The 19,365-nt window shown below is 32.0% G+C and overlaps 1 protein-coding gene, 1 long non-coding RNA gene and 1 pseudogene across 3 annotated transcripts; 2 read left to right on the top strand and 1 right to left on the bottom strand.

Annotated features, from left to right (window-relative positions):
* Positions 1–2,274: 2,274 nt before the first annotated feature.
* On the bottom strand, positions 2,275–4,317 carry LOC114409722. The gene is made up of 3 exons (XR_003666193.1): positions 4,158–4,317; positions 4,000–4,091; positions 2,275–2,906 (listed from the first exon to the last, which is right to left on the bottom strand). It is a non-coding gene; the product is annotated as an uncharacterized LOC114409722 (long non-coding RNA).
* A 5,605-nt stretch (positions 4,318–9,922) lies between these two features.
* Positions 9,923–11,266, top strand: LOC114409721 (annotated as a pseudogene). Its single transcript, XR_003666192.1, has 4 exons — positions 9,923–9,976; positions 10,107–10,142; positions 10,433–10,466; positions 10,649–11,266. The product of XR_003666192.1 is annotated as a gibberellin-regulated protein 4-like (transcript).
* A 3,981-nt stretch (positions 11,267–15,247) lies between these two features.
* LOC114409720 (probable arabinosyltransferase ARAD1) lies at positions 15,248–18,956 on the top strand. The gene is made up of 3 exons (XM_028373295.1): positions 15,248–15,495; positions 15,667–17,021; positions 18,151–18,956. Exons 2-3 carry the CDS (start codon positions 16,068–16,070, stop codon positions 18,649–18,651), a joined length of 1,455 nt encoding a protein of 484 aa, XP_028229096.1. The 5' UTR covers positions 15,248–15,495; positions 15,667–16,067; the 3' UTR covers positions 18,652–18,956.
* The last annotated feature ends 409 nt before the right edge of the window (positions 18,957–19,365 follow it).

The raw sequence follows: 19,365 nt of genomic DNA, 5'->3' as shown, positions 1-19,365 counted from the left end.
ATTTGTTTTTAATTTCTTGTTATTATCTTCTTATTAAACCTAACTACAATTCTATAAATAAGAGATTAGGCATTCATTGTAACGTGTAAAAAACCCGAACAATTCTTAGAATTATGTTTTAGACTTTCACCTATTAGACGCCTCTATTATTTCATTAGACACTCTAGGTTTCATTGCAGTATTTTTATGAGTACAATTCCTTCCACCTAGGAGAGGAAAGGATGAACTTTGTTTGGCTTTAATTCTATCAATTCAATACTTCATCTTAAGTTCTTTATTTGTTTTTGTACTTATGCTTTCATTTGATTGGTCATCTAATAAATAAACTCAGGAATTGACTTGCACTTTGACGAGCCTTGTTGAAACCCGAACATGAATCAAGTACTTAATTGGGATTATCTCTAGGGTTAGAATAATTATGGTTAAGCCATACTAATTCTCGATCGTTAATATTGATTGTTTATGCCGGTATGCCCAAGGGATTGGGTATTAGGCAAGTAATTTAGAATTTGCGACCATGGGGAAGTTGGGGTAGAATACATTAGTGAATTGAAGATTTACAAGAAAGATGAGTATAGAATTGTGAAGTTACAGCGGATTGAACGAATTTCAAGTTCAAACCTAGACATTCATTCATCAAGATTGGCATCATCATCCAACTCTAGTATTAATATTGATTACTTATGTCGGTATGTCCAAGGAATTACCATATCACGCAAGTAGTTTAAAATTTGCAACCATGCAAGAGTTGGGATAGAATACATTCATAAATTAGGAATGAGTAAGAAAGATAAGTAGAGAATTGTGAAGTTACAGTAGATCAAACGAATTTCAAGTTCAAACCTAGACATTCATTCATCAAGATCAACGTCACCATCCAACTCTAATATTTCTATCTTTACTTAATTATTTTATTATCATTTAATTTTTATTGTAATTTATTTTATATTATTTATTTTGTGACAATCACACAACAAAAATATAAAAATCTAATTCTTAAATAAATAATTACATGAAATCTTTTCTTTATTCCTTAGGAGACGACCTAAATGATAATTTAGTTACTATATCATGATTGGATTACATTTGACCTATAAATTGAATCTAACATGAAATAAAACTCTCACACATACTTCTTAATGGAAGAAAATCTCCAAAAGCAAAAACCAAACCTCTTCTGTCTTTTTCTACTCAAGTGTTGACCTGAGTAGTGTAATTGAGAACAAATTAAGATTTATTGGGTTAATTTAATTAGAAAGAAGTGTAAGTAAGGTGTACCTTCTAACTGCTTTTAGTTGTTCCTCAAAGTCAACATCCAAAAAATCGTTCCTAGATTTGCCGTCAAGTTGTGAACTAAACGAGGTGCCTCTACCCATATCATATCATATAAAATAAAATCGAACCAATTGGACATATGGATACGGGTTTACAAATTTTGTTGCTTTTACTCATTTGCAGGAAAATTTCAAATTTGAGCATGCTAAAACAGCAAGCTCTAAATCAGGGTCAGATGCATTACGAGCTTATGATAGCATTACAATCATTACGAAGGCCTTAGAGAAAACGACAATTTAGGTAAATAAAACCAAAAACCAATGGCATTTCCATTAAACCATGACACACAATAAAACCCCACAATAAACTAGAGATATAGAGGCCAGCAAGTACAACAGATATAATTTTGCAATCCTATAACTATTGATGCTGTCAGAATGAATGATAGTAGACTTGGTACGATAATTATCAGTAGACTCGATCTATTTCTAATTTAGTTTTATCAACAAGCCATTTTCCTCATTTATGACTTATATTCTAATTAATACTGGTCTCCAAAATGGGGGGAAAAGTAACAGAAAGAAAAAGGGAATTAATTATTCAAATTTAGAGCAATCCTATGGAATTAAATTCTATTTATTCATTTATTTTGTAAACAAATGCTTCGACTAGTAAACTATTTCAAATCACACTTCTTTGCATCTAAATATTTCAAAGGAATTATCAATTTTTGTGCTTAGTATAACAAAAACATCCATGTATACTATCCATTTTGTCAAATTAACAGTGTAAAAACAAAAAAGTTAGACACTTAAGTCTGTGACAAGATACATAGTAGCTAATTAACAATGTGGAACTTGGAAGCTATTTTTGAATTAATTTCACGAAAATTATCCTGCAAACAATTCCATAGTACTAAAAAAAATCTGAACATAATATATGCTATGAACTACAGACAGAAATGCAGGTACCAAATAAATTGCAAATGGTAGTAAAAACAGAAAGAAAAAATAAAGTACCAGGTTTTTGTATAACTTTCTGGTACAACAATATCTCCACCAAGTGCTTTTAATTCTTCAATGATATCAAGAGTTGGTTTGTCACCAAGCTGGTCTTGATTAATTTTTCGTCTCAGTTATTGTTAATGTAACTCAGTGCTCTACCTAATGTTCTATATTAACAAAATAACAATACACATTCATCAATCTATTTTAAAAGTAAATTAAAAGTAAAATAACAAGCTGTCATTGATTTAAGGGAAATAAGAAAACCAAAGAACCTATACAGGATACGTTTCATCCTCCTTTATTTAATATATTATTATGCCAGATAAGAGTCAAGGACATTGCTTTCCTCCATGGAACTGCAAAAAGCTTTAGCCTGATTATATATTAACAGAGATAGGCATCACTTTCCCCCTCTCTTTAAATTTTAGTATACAGTTTATAGTAAGATTATTTAACTAAGTTTTAGAAAATGTACATGGAAATGGAACAGATCAACCACCATATGTGTCGCATCAATAAATTAAGCCTCATTTCATCATGTATATTCTCAGGCATGTTGCAACCACTTGTTTTTTGTCAGCCAATAATTTCAAGCACCATCTATGATTTCCCTTTCTCATCATCCTATGCATTCAAATAAGTAATATATAAATTATTAATATAAATGCGACCAATTTCAGTTAATGATTTAACAAAATTTTCAAACCATAATGAAGTTCCAATTGGGCTGAATAAGTCTTCTATTATGGGAAAAAGAGTATCTAATATGGTTCAATAGTCTTCTACTGACAAAAAAAACACTATTATTGCCAAGGTCTACATAAGTCAATACAGTCATCCCCTACTTTAGTAATAGTAAGCAAGCAACAATCATTTCCAAATTCCTACACAAGTGAATACTGAATACTAATGTCCTTAGTCCTTAAAACAAAAGCTAGGGTTATGGCTATACAAAAGCAAGCAGTTGCTCATAATTTCAAATGGAAAGGCTAAACCCTTCTACTACTTTGTCATCCAAGAAAAAAATAAGGCTTGATCAAGTATATCAGTAGAATTACAAAAACAAGAAATGACACGATGGGAAATTTACCAAATACTTAGATTTAACAACAACAAGTGTATGGATGAAATCTCTCTCTCTCATGCAAGGATCAAAACAAAGTATATATCTGTTTCGTGTAGGGACAAAATAAAAAAATATTAGCAAGCACAAGGACTAAATCTAATAGCTTTATAACATTGGCAAATGATAAAACAATTTGTAATCGACTTTTCATGTAGAAATAAAATGTTTTTCCATATAGGAACAAAAATGAAAAGTAGCATCAAACGTAGGGATTAGATTTTTAATTTAACCTCCAAAAGTATTTCAAATTGTAATTTTTTTGTCAAGCATAGACAAGCATTTTCTTGAATAATGAAGAAAAATCCCCTTCAAATTGATAGTGTGTGTGTACACTAGTATACTAGTATTTCAGTCCATCAAAATTTCCCTATAGATCTTGGCAGGAAAAAAAACCAGGTAAGTGGAACTGTCTATTCTCATTTCTAATTGTAGTCATAAAAGCTAAAACAACTTCTGTGAATAACATGTGGATAAAACAAACAATATTAATTCCATCTCTCAATTCCACCTGGATAAAGCACTCAACAAAACAAAGGCTCAGTTAAAACCACATAACGAGTTTGAAATTGAGATTGAGATTCCAATACAAACCTGCAACATCCTATTCTCCTCCAACTCTGTTCGTTGCGCCTCTATCGCATTCACTTCGTCCTCAATTTCCAAGACAGTTCAACCTTGCGTCCCTGAGATCGAAAACACCACAATTAGGTTTTCTCTTAATTAAGCGAAGGAGAAGTTAAAAGACTAACCTATAGGCACCAAAATTGAGAAGAGCGTTGGTTCGATGAGGATCCGGCGTGACGAAATCGGCAAAGGTGAATTCCCCTGGGCACTCTAGCGCTCCTTGATGTTGTTGTAGAGTTTGACAGCGTGAACTAATTCGAAGTGGAAATCGGGGTGTTATTTTTATAATTTTATAATTGTTTGTGTTTGCATATTATTAAATTAAATAGCATACATGCATGCACCGTAACACCCTCACAAATCATATCAGAAATTCAAAGGGTGGAGGTATGAGACTCTAAAATTGAGGATGACGTAAAACAATTTAATTAGTACTATTTATATCAATAAAGATGCATATACTTTTTAGTAGTTTATCACTTAATAACTTCATAACTAAGCGTATTTGATTTGAAGTAGTAATGGGATGTGTAAGTTTCTAGAAAATTTCCTAAATAGCATGTAAGTGAAGGTATTGTCTTGGTTTGTGGAGTTAGTCATTAATCTTAGAAACAGATAGAGTTGATTTTCAAGGTCTCGAAAAAGATTACCTACGAAGGATTCTAACCAATAAGGATATTGAGTGAAGTGTTACCGCATGAAATATTGTAGTGTGAGAAATCGAAAATCAGAGATGTTACATGTACAACACTATACCATATGTTGGCATGCAATACTAGTGTTGTTTGTATGAAATGGGAAAAGTTGTTCAAACTGGATGCTAAGGGAAAAAAAAAAAACAATATTCATCAGTGGGTAGCCATACCAGATCACCATAAGTTTGTGAAACAAGAAGTATAATTATGTTTTGACAAAATTGTATGCCAATATAAATTTCTAATGCGAATTAATTATATTGGTTTTAGTAGTGGGAGAGGTCCTACAAGCAATTAGTTTAAAGGAGAAATTTTTATGCAAGTGTTGTCTTTCACAAATCTTTTATTCAGTAACTAGTGTGTGTATAAAGTTAATTATTCTTGGTATGTATATTTTTAAATATGACTGAAATATTCTAAAAATCTTATTAATAAAATATGTATTGTAGAAACTTAGGTCATGCACTTTACTAAATCATTTGATGATGATGGAACTTATTATATGATTGGATAGCATTTGATGGTGTATAATTATTTTAGTTTTACCTACACCAAATAATTGTAGGTATAAGACTTTTGAAGTTATACATACACCAACCGACTGTGGGTACAAGTTTTATGAAGTTTTATACATCACGTAGTTGTAGGTATATGTTTTATAGACTTTTTCCTACACTAGGTTTTTGTAGGTAATAGTTCTTTTGAGTTTTACCTACACTAATCGACATTATGCATAAGTTTTATGGAGTTTTACCTATACAAAGTAGTTATAAGAAGAAGTTTTTTTTTTTTAGTTTTAATGAATTTACCTACACCAAATAATGGTAGGTACAAGTCATTGAATTTTACCTACACCAAATAATGGTAGGTACAAGTCATTGAATTTTACATACATTAATCAATTGAAGGTAGAAGTATTTTGAGTTTTACTTACACTAATTCATGTTTGTAGGCAAAAGATGTCCGTAGGCATAAGTCATTTTTCTTGTAGTGATCCCTCAACTAAAGTTTGAGTGATCTTGATCCATAAATTATTTTTCTATTTGATTTTTAGTCCATGCCATTAAGTCTCTCTGTTAAATAAAGATGTGACCGGTAAATTGTGGCAAATTTTTTTCTAACGATTAAAAATCGTAAAAAAAAATTGTTTTAGAAATCATTCAAAATATGATTAACTGAAAACCACCATCACGTCTATCCATTCATTCATTCATCAATAATTCAACCAAATTCACTTTTAGTAGCACACAACTCAATGGCACAAAGACAAACACACCAATCACAATTACTAGATCCAACACAAATAAAAAATTGATGCAAATAAAGTGTAGATTATGGATTATGTTGAGGGAATAAAAGTCACAGATATGACTAGGCCATCCCCACGTCAGAAATGGAAGCGAGAACACATGACGTCCACTTGAAGGACACAGTTTCCAAAACACAAACCAAACCAAAATATCCAAACACAAACAGACAAAAAGAACAACAGAAATACATTTTTGTTATTTTTTTCATAATCATTTTATAAAATAGAATTATGTTTTTGATGTGCAACTATACAACAGAAATGTGTTTTCTTTACACAAAATGCATCAGAAAAAAAATATAACAATAGAAATATGTTTCCGTTGGACAATTTGCTCAACTAAACAACAGAAACGTGTTTTTGTTGCGTAAATGGGGGTGGCCAACAAGTAGCACAATGGAAACATGCTTTCGTTGTATAACTATCAAAATGTACAATCGAAACATGCTTCCATTTTGCAAATGTGGGGTGAAAAAAATTAACAACAAAATCGTAATTTTGTTTCACACTTGAACAATAAAATCACAATTTCATTGTTAATTTTTTTTTTTTTGTTAGATCTGAATGATCCACTCACCTCTTAGTTTTGATGAAAACAAAGATATAAATTTATGATGACTAATGGTTTAAATATAAGTGAATAGAATTTCTATTCTCAGCGAGATTCATGATCATCCATTCCCATTCACCGGAACCTCATCCTAAATCATATCCAACGTCCAATGGATCCCAAAATACTCAAAGATGAATATGCTATGTTATTATTAAGTGTGGTCCACTTATTCTATTTTGTAAAGAAGAAATAATTATAAATAGAATATTTTGTGGAACAATATTATCTTTCCTTTTATAAATGGCTATAGTTTGAATTAAGAATGAAGAACGAATTTAGAAAGAATAGATTCAAAATCATTCTCGTTGAGGAGACCACGCTAGTCTCATATCTCTCAGCTAGAACCAGAGGATCAAGATTGACAATGTCAGCATTTGAATGCACAAGATTCCATAATGATTCGGTCATCCTTCTCCTATAAAAGGCGCATCAAAGCTTCGCTCGAAATTGATGAACAACATTTAAGAACAACATTCACACATTGAGAAAGAACAAAAAGGAAATCAAGAGAAATACTATTGAGTGAAACACGGTGCTAAAATATTTTAATTTTTGCTTAGCAAAGTTTTTGTACCGATTCATACTTCATTGTAAGTGCACTCCTTGAGTGATAGAATCTATAATTCTTCAAACTGTTTGTTTGGTGAAAACCAAGAGTGACTCAATGACAAAATAATACAACGTTGCATACAAGTTTTATATTGAATTGCTTTTCAAGTTACTATTTTATCAATCATTGGACAACAACCCAAAAGACCTTTGTGAAAATTTAGTTTTGTCGCTGGACAATAGTTCTTTATTACTGGACGACAAGATTAAGAACTTGTTTTATTGCAAAATCATTCCCATTGCGAAAAGTTTTATAAGTTTATCTAACACATTATTCAATCCCTCTTTCTAGTGTGATTTATTGGATTTCATTTTTTACCCCATTTGCAATATGTTTCCCGCCAAGTGACAATTTGGAAATACAATGAAAAAACACCCACATAGGTAGTGCCAATAGCAATACCCAAGATGTTACAACTCAAATAAAAAAAGGCCCATATAAGGGAGAGAGAAAAAAAAAAGACTCTTGCTATTGACACCCTTTTCATCATTCCACCCTTCCCTGGTTATTTTTTGTTCGAAGGAATTTCTACTATTCTAACCTTCTCAAAAAATCTAATTTCTTTTAAGAACGTTTTAAGAAAAACAAATTGACGCTTGCTGAGACAAAGCTTTGTTGTAGTTGTAAGAAAAAAAGTGAGCAAAACAAAAATTAAACAATAGGGTCAATAGCATGGTCTGGAAAAAAAATGTGACTTAGAAGGGCCACCCAAACTACATAGGACGAGTGTGTATTTGAAAAGCCCAAAAGAGAATAGAAAGATGAGGTGAATGTGAATGCCTCAAGTTCTTCCTTCCGCAGGTTCCTCCAACTTCCAAGTGATTGACATCGGAAATTGAGGGGTCCCACTGTTGTCCTTTTTTTTGGCCTATCTTTTGAGTCATGTGCGAATGCACTCAAGCACATGGCTTACCCTTCTTTCCCTTTCAATTATACATCCCTCCCTCTTTGGGACCCCACTCTTAACCACCCTACCCATGTGATCGGCCTCCATTTGCACCCCTCTCAAAATTACTAATCTCTCCTCCTCATTTTCTCACTAATCTTATACTATTAGCAACTAGTTTCTACCAACAAGGCTGGAGTCAAGTGAAAGGGATTCATCTGTCACTTGCTACACCAACATTCAAATTCCCACCAAAAAAGATGTTCATATTTAAGATTCAACCGTTTCTCTAATAAAATTACAAAGATGTGGGAAACAAAAAATGTTACTAGGTTCTCACATCACATGCTTGCTTTTTTTTTTTTTTTTATCTCATTGCAAATTTCCTCTTCAACAACAAACAACCACAGTAGTAATAATAAATGCCTTTTGTTGCTTGCACCACAGACATGGTTGGTTTCCCGTGCCACTTCTAAATGATTTTCAAATCATGAATCGATATAGTTCTGTTGATTCCTTCACAACATGGGCTTTTCATAAATAAAACTATTCTCTAGCTTTTTTTACTTTTAAGTTAATTATGTTTTAAAATTTCAAATTAACACATTACTTTTTCATACTGACTTTATGTTTTAGAATTATGAGCTTGGTTATTAGTATCATCACTTTGGGTGATGTTATCCAAAATAACTTTAAAATATCATGTTAATTTAATGTTTAGAAAATTTATTTTAAAAACTAAAAAAATTAGTAGATATTTTTCTTTAAATTTTTTTTAGATGCGTAGAAAGAGTGAAGAATATTTATTGTTTTGTAACCTTGCATTATAGAAAGCTATGTAATCTTTTATTTTTCAGCGATGCAAAAAGAGGTTAAGATCACAGATATAACATGGAAAAGGTATTATATGATATACAAGATACATGGATTTACAATGTAGTATGTATAATTTTATTAATTAATTCAAATTAACACTTAATTTAAGTAGAGGGGAGAAAAGGAAGTATGACTCGATTGACATTAATGCTTCCCTTTCTGTCATTGTTTATTGGTAGATTGATTGATATATTCTTTTAAGTTGGCAACTTGCAATGAAATTATATATATATATATATATATATATATATATATATATATATATATAATATTTTTATACTTTTTATGAATATATAATTTTTTCCTGTAGAAAAATAATACTTCACGCGTACGAAACTTATATATTTTATATTGTTACAATTTTTATCATAACATCACATTACTTTCCCCATACAATGATTTTACATATACATTAATTTTCTCTCCCAATATTTTAAGAGTCATGTATTGTATTTTTCAAGAATAAATATACTCTATAGAGCAGCATCAACAGCCAGTAAATAAAATGAGATAATTGAATGGTGCAAAAAATTGGGATAAGATGGTAGCATAGATAGCAATGAATCAAAGGTACAACAAACTCACGTTATCATGAAAAACCCGTACACATAATAAATACAATACTACTATTTATAATAAATAATACACAGTGGGGAATCCAAAACTTCAATTATCCAATCTGCTGCTGGCTTCAAAGTTAAAAGCCAACCGCATCTATTTATAACCCATTCAACCGCTGTATCTGAATCAAACCAAACTTATAAACCATTTAGGCTCTCTTAAAACAAAGGTCCCTCAAACCACTTTCCCCACACTCTTTAGTGTGTCATTTTTTTTTTTGCTCTTTCCCCACAAAGAGGTCTTGGACCCTTCTTCTGTGTAGTGCAATGGCCATGGCTAAGGTTTTCTGGTTCTGCTTCTGGCACTCCTTGGCATTTCCATGATCACAACTCAGGTTAATTAGTCCCTTCTAAAATAATTCATTATTATACACTAACATGTTACATGTACGTACCATTGTTTTTATGCTATTTACTCTAAGTGTGAACCTTGCTTTGAATTAAATTTTTACTATATGGTTTCAGGTTATGGCAACAGATTCTGCTTATCACTTGGATGGAGTGAGTATTTCTTCCCTTTGTTTTGAGCATTTTCAACTTCTCTTCGTCTCCTAATTGTTGAGAAATTATTGTATAGTTTGAGATCATTTGGTCTGGTTAATCTCTACATGACACGTAATTACATTATTATTTTTTAAATTTATAAGAGTTAATAACGTGTCATGATAAGCCAATTAAAACTACATGTAGTTCGAGACTATATAACAATTTCTCGTGATTAGTGGGCATTTTGCAAAACTGAAAATTCATATCTTGAGTCTTGACTAATTTTTTTTTTCATTAATTTTCAGAGGAATTATGGACCTGGGAGTCTCAAGAGCTCACGTGAGTAATCCCACTCCATTTTTTTGCACACTAAGTTGTCTTATTTGTATACCATGATTCATGAACCTAGAGTTGCTGCAGATTTACCAATTTATATAATATTTTCATGTCATTTGCTTTCAATTATGTGAATTAAGTGCGATCTAATGTTTTACATTTCTGAATTTGGTTTGATATATCAGAGTGCCCTTCTGAATGCACAAGAAGATGAAGCCAGACACAGTACCACAAGCCCTGCATGGTCTTCTGCAAACAATGCTGCAAAAGGTGCCTTTGTGTTCCTCCTGGCTACTATGGGAACAAGTCTGTGTGCCCCTGCTACAATAACTGGAAGACCAAGCGTGGAGGACCCAAATGCCCCTGAAAATTGAAAATATAAGCATAATTTCACCTACAATTTCATATATACTACTCAAAGTGGAACTATAAACTATATATATATATATATATATGGCCATTTCTATGTTTTGGGCAGCACCTACTACAGTTGGGTTGTCACTAGACTAATACCATCTTGTTCTCTACCATGAAATTAGTTCAATTATTAATTTCATGAAGAAACCTATATGTTACTCCCTTTCCTAAACAGGTATGAGAGGGGTGTTCTACTAATTAGTCAATTATCTTTGTCATTGTACTTTTTTTAGTTTTATATATAATGAAGTTATTTTATAATTTTTGTCTGATATAATATAATGTATTACGACAGACATGTCATGTAGGTAAGAGGATCTATAGATCCAACCTATGTCAGCAAAAAGAAAGAAAAATATGTAGATCCAACCTTATTTTAATTCTTGTATCTCTTGATTCACTTCAGTTTCCTATACTTCTGCGTGTAGAATCTGGCATCTGCATCAGAAGTAGCAGGGCCATACTGCATCAGTGATACTTACAAATATGACACATGGGACGTACAAAATATATAAGAAGTAGGCTTAAATAATTTTTTATTACGGTAATTTAGTGTTTTTTTTCGTACTTGTAAAACTATTTTTTTATTTTTAATCTTTTTCAATTATATTTATTTTATTTTTCATTCTTATAGTGCTTTAAATAACATTTTTTTACTGTTTAAAGGGTTATTTAAAGTATTTTAAGGACTAAAAACAAATAAAATATAATTTAAAAAAAACTAAAAATAAATGAATATTATATTACAAGGACTAAAAAGTATTTAAATTTAAAAAGAAAAAGCTTTTTAAATATGTTTGTATTCTTTATATTATATTTTTTTTAGTTTTGGTCTTTGTAATTTTTTTAAATGATCCTTTTAAAATTTATATTTTGTAGGAGTTATAAGATTAACTTGGTGGTGAAGAGAGAATGAAGGGAATAAAAGTTATGAGTTTGAATTTTCCACTGACAAAAACCAACAACTAACAATTAAGTGAAAGAAAAAACATATAAAAACAAATAAATCTATTTGATCTTGGATAAATTCCTTTTTAGTCTCCCAAGTTGAAAAAAATATTAGTCCATTAAATTTCAAAAAAATAGATTTTTATTCTATGGAGCTAGACAACGTCATCAAAGTGATGATTGGGGATGGCAAGAAACCCCATACTTGTGGGTATCCTTCCAAAACCGACCTAGCTTTGATGAAAAAATATTTGTTTTGATTAGATATAGGTATTACCCAACTTTTTAAAATCAGGACATGGATGGGGTGGGTATATAAATACCTGTCTCGTCCCAGTATATGTCCCGATCCCCGAAATATATGTTCATTGTATTTTCCTTATTTATTTAATCTTTTTATAAGACTTGTTTTTTTTATTATAGTAGGTTGAGTTTATGTTTTGAATCATTACATTTTTACAACTTATTTAATTTAATGACATCTAAAATTGGTTTTAGATTTAAAATTAGACACAAAACATATACAAATTATATTGTTATAAAGTAGTAACCATTTTTAGTAGGCAAAGACGGGACTAGGTGGATATATTTGACTTCAAACGAGAGACCGAGAATGAGGACAAAATTGTATCTCCATTGAAGATCATGGATGGGAATGGTGTTCGGGAGCAAAACAAGGACGAGAATAGGAAATGACATACTCATTCTCAACCATGCCTAGTGAATAGGTAGTGTTCAAGGTGGACACATATCAAATTTGGATAGTGTCATGTCATCACTTTTCACCACTTTATATTTGAAAACATTTCATTGATACTCTATATGTAACGTTAATATCTCCTTAATGTTTGAAACATTATATTGATACATTTTTTATTACACTAATCTCTATAAAGGAGATTATTATAGTGACAAAAAATAGAAGATATTTGTATAATGTGTGTGAGATTAATACATATAGATACGTAGATATATAAATATATAAATGACCTTTACTGAAGACTTTTTTTTAAAAGCTTTTTTTAATGGACTATACGTTGAAATAATTAAATTCTCACCCGTGTTTCAAATATTTTTATTTATTTATAATATACCCTTTTTACAAATGTATAACGGAAATATGTTTTTATTATGTGTCTCAATTGAGATATATAACGAAAATGTATTTTCATTATGCATATGCAAATGACACAACAAAAATATGATTTTACAATAGTTTTCTTATTTAACTTTAATAGAAATATGATTCTATTGTATTTTTTACAAAATGTAATCACATTTATTTGAAACCAAAAATAAAATCTTTCTGAATGTACACAACCGGGAGAAGAATAGGAGGTAAGAGGCTAAAAGTGAAACAATAGGACTCCAAAATGGAAGGAGGGGTGAGGAGGTGAGAAGAAGTGGGGTTGCAACGTGTGTGAGAACTGAGAAGGGGAACAGGGAGGGGTGTAGGGAAATCTGACAGGGCTAGGCATTTTTTCACATTATTTTTTAAAAGTAAGGGGTGAGAATAATAATTAAGCAGATGAGAATAGCAACTAGCAAGAGAAACTATTTTCATCGGCTATCACTTTTTAGGCCCAATTATTTTGCTTGGGCAGGCCGAAAAAGTGAGTAACCCAACAAAAAGAAAAAGTTACATGCTATATTCATTCCCCTTCTTTGCTTATCCACTCTCATTTTTAAGTAAATAGGGAGATATACTTTTTGAAAAACAAATTAAAAAGGAAAGTGAAAAAGTAAAAAAGGGGAGTGAATATAGCAATTGCCAAAGAAAAAGAAGAAAGTGAACTTATTGGCTTCTTGCAAATATGAGACCTTAAGAAGGAGTGACACATCGTTATTACTTATTACCGCTATTTATTGAGACAACCAGCAAAAAAAAAAAAACTATTTATAGAGATCACTCTTTCTTACGAACTAAGCGAATGTAAATTTTATTATTATTATGACGTTCTTCTGCCCAATAGGTAAATTAGACAATGTGATTAAGTTGTCATTTCAATTTTACTGGCCCCTAAAAGATAAGATAAGAAATTTCAGTAAAGTTAAGTTTCTTGACATGGTGTCGGTTGACACGTGACACCTTATCATCCTGTGTTTGGCCGGAAAAAGTTCCCTAATAATTTGCTTTGTTTTGTTATGCATACGAAAAAATAAAATAATTAGTAGCAGTAGATAATTAGTAAAAGGAAGTGGTCCAATAGTTTATCCTCGAGATATTGTATGGAATTTATGTGAAGCAAAATGGAATAGGATTAGGAGCTCATTGTATTCCTTAATTTCATAGTATTTTCTATTTTCTGACCTACCAAAAAATTGAGAGAGTGTCAAAATGATGTGCCCATAAAGCATGCAGCATACTTTATTAGTTTAACTATAGGTTCTAAAAATATAAATAAGTTGGTGTATATAGTTAAGAATAAGGTTCTTTCCCCTCTCATGCGCTTACTTTACAGTTGTCTTGTTCATTTACTGCATGAACCAATTGCAATAAAAACAATAGGTTATTCGTATTCAAAGCCTTTTTTCTAGTTAAATTTAATTTCTCTCTTTTTTAGGTGGAAATTTATATTCTTATTCCTAATAGCACCTAGAAATATCCCAGTGAAATAGTACAAAACTATCAAAATCGTGAAAAAAAAATAATAAAAAGTCTCATTCACTCTAAGGCGTTAGCAAGTTGCCAACCATCCCTAGTCAATCCTTTGTTGCTTCATGTTCATGGTAAGATTATTTTCCACAATCCTTGTGCAAATCAAGATTTTGACTTTTCGCCAAAAATTATTTGACACAATACCACACCCTATTACTTCAAATTTCAAACTTAATAATTTCCTAATTGGTGGCATAAAACCTAATCAATGTAAACTGAAAATAGTGCATGTAATAGATATGCAGTGACATAAAACAATTCCATATTAATTAATTTTAAATTATCATATATAATAAATTTATTAAATTTTATATTAATTAATTTTAAGTCATATTAATAATAAAAGTTTAATGTCTATGTATTTACAACATAAAATAATTTTATACTATTATCTAATTATAAATTATCATTTAAATTATTTTAAGATAATTTAAAAGTTAAAAAATTTATCATACATAATAAATTATAATTTAATAAATTTATAAATCTTTTTATACTGTTCATGTATAACTATTCTTTGCTGATATTAATTTCTGACTAGTTAATAATATTTTTTCGTTTATTTTTAATTAGTTAATAATATAATTTTTTATACCGTCAATATACAATATACAGAAATTAAACTCAAGTTATATTTAAGGTGCAATATAAGTCAGACAGAAAGAGTGTTCCCTACTTCCTTTAATTTCTCATTATGAACAGCCATAAATGAGAATATAAATATATTTTTTTAGTAAGAATATAAATACTTTAAGAACTCTAGTCAGTACTAGTAGGTCTATACATTTATTTGATGGGTATTTGAATTCCGCAAGAAAAGGTTGAGAATCGAAGGATAAATGTGTGATGAAACTCGCATTTCGCAATTCGCACACGTTGGGCGTGCACCGCTAAACAAAACATAAACCTTTGCTAAGAAAGTTTCTTCCTTTTTCTCTTCTGCTGTTTGAATGTGAAGACGCAGCACAGTGATGAAGTGAAGTGCTGCATCAACCTCAATGATCTCAGGTACCCATTCTTGCTCTACCCAACAACTTCGTTTCATCGAAAAATTCTTGTCTACTTTGATGCCAATTGCTCTTCAATTTTCTTGGGTTTCTTATGATTTTACATCCTAAGATTGCTTTTTGGAATGCTGAAGCTGAGAACTTTTTCTTTTGGGTGTTTTTTTGTTGCTAGTTTTGGACCTTTTGGTTTGGCTCAAAAGGTTGAATTTCAAAGAAATTCTTGGTTGATGGTTGATGCTATGTCTCATCAGTGTGTTCTATAAGAAGTTGGGGTTTTGCCATCGCTATGTATGTAGCTAGTCATTGCATTTGAGAACTGTTGGGGATCTTCTCCAACATTGTAGAAGGTTGAGAAGACATTAGTTGGTGGGCATGGTTTTGTGTTCGAGGGATTTGAGCTTTGGATGCAGATTGAAGAGGGCTAACTGTTAAATCCATAACTCCCATCAAGGTTTTTGCTTTGTGTGTTTGTGGAAATAGCATACCCTTTGAGCTGCTCTGTCTATTTTCTTCTGGTGTCTTGTTCTATTTTCTGGAAGGTTGCTTCATTGGACCCTTGTTTGATCTTCAACAATGTCAGAGAAGATCATGGTTCACTCAAGGTTTATATTTTGTGTGATGATAATTTCTATGTTCCTTTTGAGCCTGTCTTCCATTTTCCTACTCCAGTTTAGTAGTCATTCTTTGATACCTAGATCAGCGTTAGAACTTATTCTTGTCAATAATGCGTCGCTTTACTTCATGCCCAATTTGAAGAGAGAACAAATTTTACTCCCTCCCTCTGGGGATTCAAATTTTCAATCACAAAAACCCAGAGAATCTGACTGTCATGCTTCCGATTTGAGCCAGAAAACAACTTCTGTAGGACAGCAGATGAATATGGCATCGCACCCAACTCGGCCATTATTGAAAGTATTCATGTATGACTTGCCTCCAGAATTTCACTTTGGGTTATTGGGTTGGAAGGGAAGTGTGAATCAGACATGGCCCGAGGTGGATAACCCCGAGCGTATCCCCCGCTATCCAGGTGGTCTGAACTTGCAGCACAGCATGGAATACTGGCTCACCCTTGATCTTCTGTCATCAAAAGTTGGCCAGCCTTGCACTGCAATTAGAGTGCAGGATTCAAGTCAAGCAGATGTTATTTTTGTGCCATTTTTCTCATCACTGAGTTACAATAGGCATTCCAAGCTTAATGGACAGGAGAAAGTTAGCCTTAACAAAAGGTTGCAAGACAGATTGGTACAGTTCTTAATGGGCCGGAAAGAATGGAAACGTTCAGGAGGGAAGGATCATCTAATTGTAGCCCACCATCCTAACAGCTTGTTGGATGCAAGAAGAAGGTTGGGTGCTGCTATGCTTGTACTTGCTGATTTTGGAAGGTATCCTGTTGAATTAGCAAATATCAAGAAAGATATAATAGCTCCCTACAGGCATCTAGTAGGCACCATACCAAGAGCCGAATCAGCTTCATTTGAAAAACGTACCACACTGGTGTATTTCCAGGGAGCAATATACAGGAAAGATGTGAGTTTCTACCACACTCATGTTATCTGCTTAATGCATTGTTAACTTATTATGTAAAAAATTCTCACACTGACTTGTGATACGATCCCCTTCCTTTTTTTTTGTGGTAACTCCATCTATGATTAAATTGGCTATTGATCATGCTCATTTAAGATTAGCAAAATGCCTCTGTTCCGTTGTATCGAGTATTGGCATGATGTCAAGGTGCTTTAGCTTCTTAACTTGTTAATAGGTGGAATTCAGAATTAGCAACAACTTCCTCGTTGTAACATCCTTATATTTTTTGGCTTAGAAAGTAGATCTCAGAAACCCTCACATTTCAACCAGTAGGTAACTCACTCATGTCATCTAAAGAACACACACACACCACCTTGGGTACCTGGGGCTTTTTGAAGGTGGGATTTGATCCCAGGAACTTGCATTCACTGATTCACCCTGGCACCTTCTTGTAGCAAATTTGATACGAGCATTGAGAACTGGCACATGAGTGACATGACAAATATTGTCACCCTGCCTCTTTTAGCCACAAGCACCATATCCTTCACGTCATTGGTATTGAATTATCAATTACAAAAGAAAAAAAAAACTTCAACTCCACCTTCTATGGCAAAATGGCACTAACTGCACCTCTCTCAAGATGTCAATCATAGATCATATTTTTTATTGAACTTCAAAAGGCTTTAACGATGTCAATAGTAGCGTCACTGAGCTCACTATAATGCATTAGTTGAATATATAATCATGTAGAAGTTTAATCAGTTCAGGTAGGTCCATTTATAGCTTCTATACAAGCCTTCAATTCTGAGGTGGTATAAGAGAATGTTACATTTTTCATGCTGGCAAATGTAAGAAAGCACTTTGATGGTTTGTTTCTAAACAGTTTTATTGAATTATTTTCTTTTGACATCTATGAACAATACATATACTAGGCACATGATTCAGGTTCAATTCATGGGAATACTAAAACACATCCTGCTAAGATTGCTTTATGAGAATCATTGCGATGATGTAATTTCTGCAGTCTTTCCATGGATACTACTTTCCTTATCAATTTTATTGTATTAATTCTAGATGTTCCAAATAGTCTATCTTCACTTTAAATAGTTAAATTATCATATTGAGACTCTAGGGAGGAGCCATTCGCCAAGAACTGTACTACCTCCTCAAAGATGAGAATGATGTTCATTTCACATTTGGGAGCATAGGAGGAAATGGGATTAATCAGGCTAGCCAGGGCATGGCCTTGTCGAAATTCTGCCTCAACATTGCAGGGGATACCCCATCCTCAAATCGCCTTTTTGATGCCATAGTAAGCCACTGTGTTCCTGTGATCATCAGTGATGAAATTGAGTTACCCTTTGAAGATGACTTGGACTACTCTGACTTTTCCATAATTGTCCATGCCTCTGATGCCATGAAGAAAGGCTACCTGCTGAATCTCCTTCGTTCAATCAAGCGTGACGAGTGGAACAAGATGTGGGAAAGATTGAAGCAGATTACACACCACTTTGAGTATCAGTATCCATCCCAACCTGGGGATGCAGTGAATATGATATGGCAGCAAGTTGAACATAAGATATCTTCGATAAGGTTCAATTTGCACAGGAAGAACAGATACCAGAGATCTTAGCTTCGTGTTAAGACTAACTGAAATGCTGAGATTCTGTTACATTAGAATCTGCTGACCTTGGTCAGTCAAGTTCAACATGCCAGTGGAAGACACAAACCTACTCTCATGTTTTGCCACTAGAAGGCTTCTTTTTCTTCCTTTTAATTTTTTCTTTTTGCTGAATAACATATTGTTGATGAAAAATAGATTTTATATTTTAATGTCGAAGCATACCTCATTATTTGTCCTCTTCTTGGCATATGAATCTTAGGAAAAACTAAAAGCAAAAAAATTGATTGGAATATACTAATAGTTTAGAAGTTGTTTATGCTATTATTCAATCATGAATTGTTGTATAATTAAAAATTGTTATTTTCTTATAATAATTATTTTGAAAGTCATATTTAAGATAATTTTTTATTAGTCCATTTATAATGACAATATATTGAAATTAAATTTAAAAAACCTTAATTAAATCACAAATTATTGGTAATTTGGGTAATTTGTTTTTCCTAAAGAACCATTATCACTAATGCTGTGATGGTATATTAGTGTACTTGTCACGGCATTGATGATCATGGTTTGCATTATCGCAAGTGGTGATTAATTATCATTAATTTGCAAAGAAGAAAATCTGCAGGGTACAATAAAGCTGAAATGTAGAGACTCTTCACATGGAAACTGCATCCTAATTTTACTAAATGGAAGCATGGATACCAACATTGTTGTTACCAA

This window comes from Glycine soja, chromosome 4 (genome assembly GCF_004193775.1).
Source record: "Glycine soja cultivar W05 chromosome 4, ASM419377v2, whole genome shotgun sequence".
In the NCBI taxonomy this organism is placed as follows: domain Eukaryota; kingdom Viridiplantae; phylum Streptophyta; class Magnoliopsida; order Fabales; family Fabaceae; genus Glycine; species Glycine soja.
This window is presented reverse-complemented; position numbering and strand designations above follow the sequence as displayed.

Excerpts from the sequence above, each read along its gene's own strand:
- LOC114409720 (XM_028373295.1), top strand. The coding sequence starts at position 16,068 with ATGTCAGAGAAGATCATGGTTCACTCAAGGTTTATATTTTGTGTGATG. Across the intron at positions 17,022-18,150 it reads GAGCAATATACAGGAAAGAT|GGAGGAGCCATTCGCCAAGA; the intron begins GTGAGTTTCTAC and ends TTGAGACTCTAG.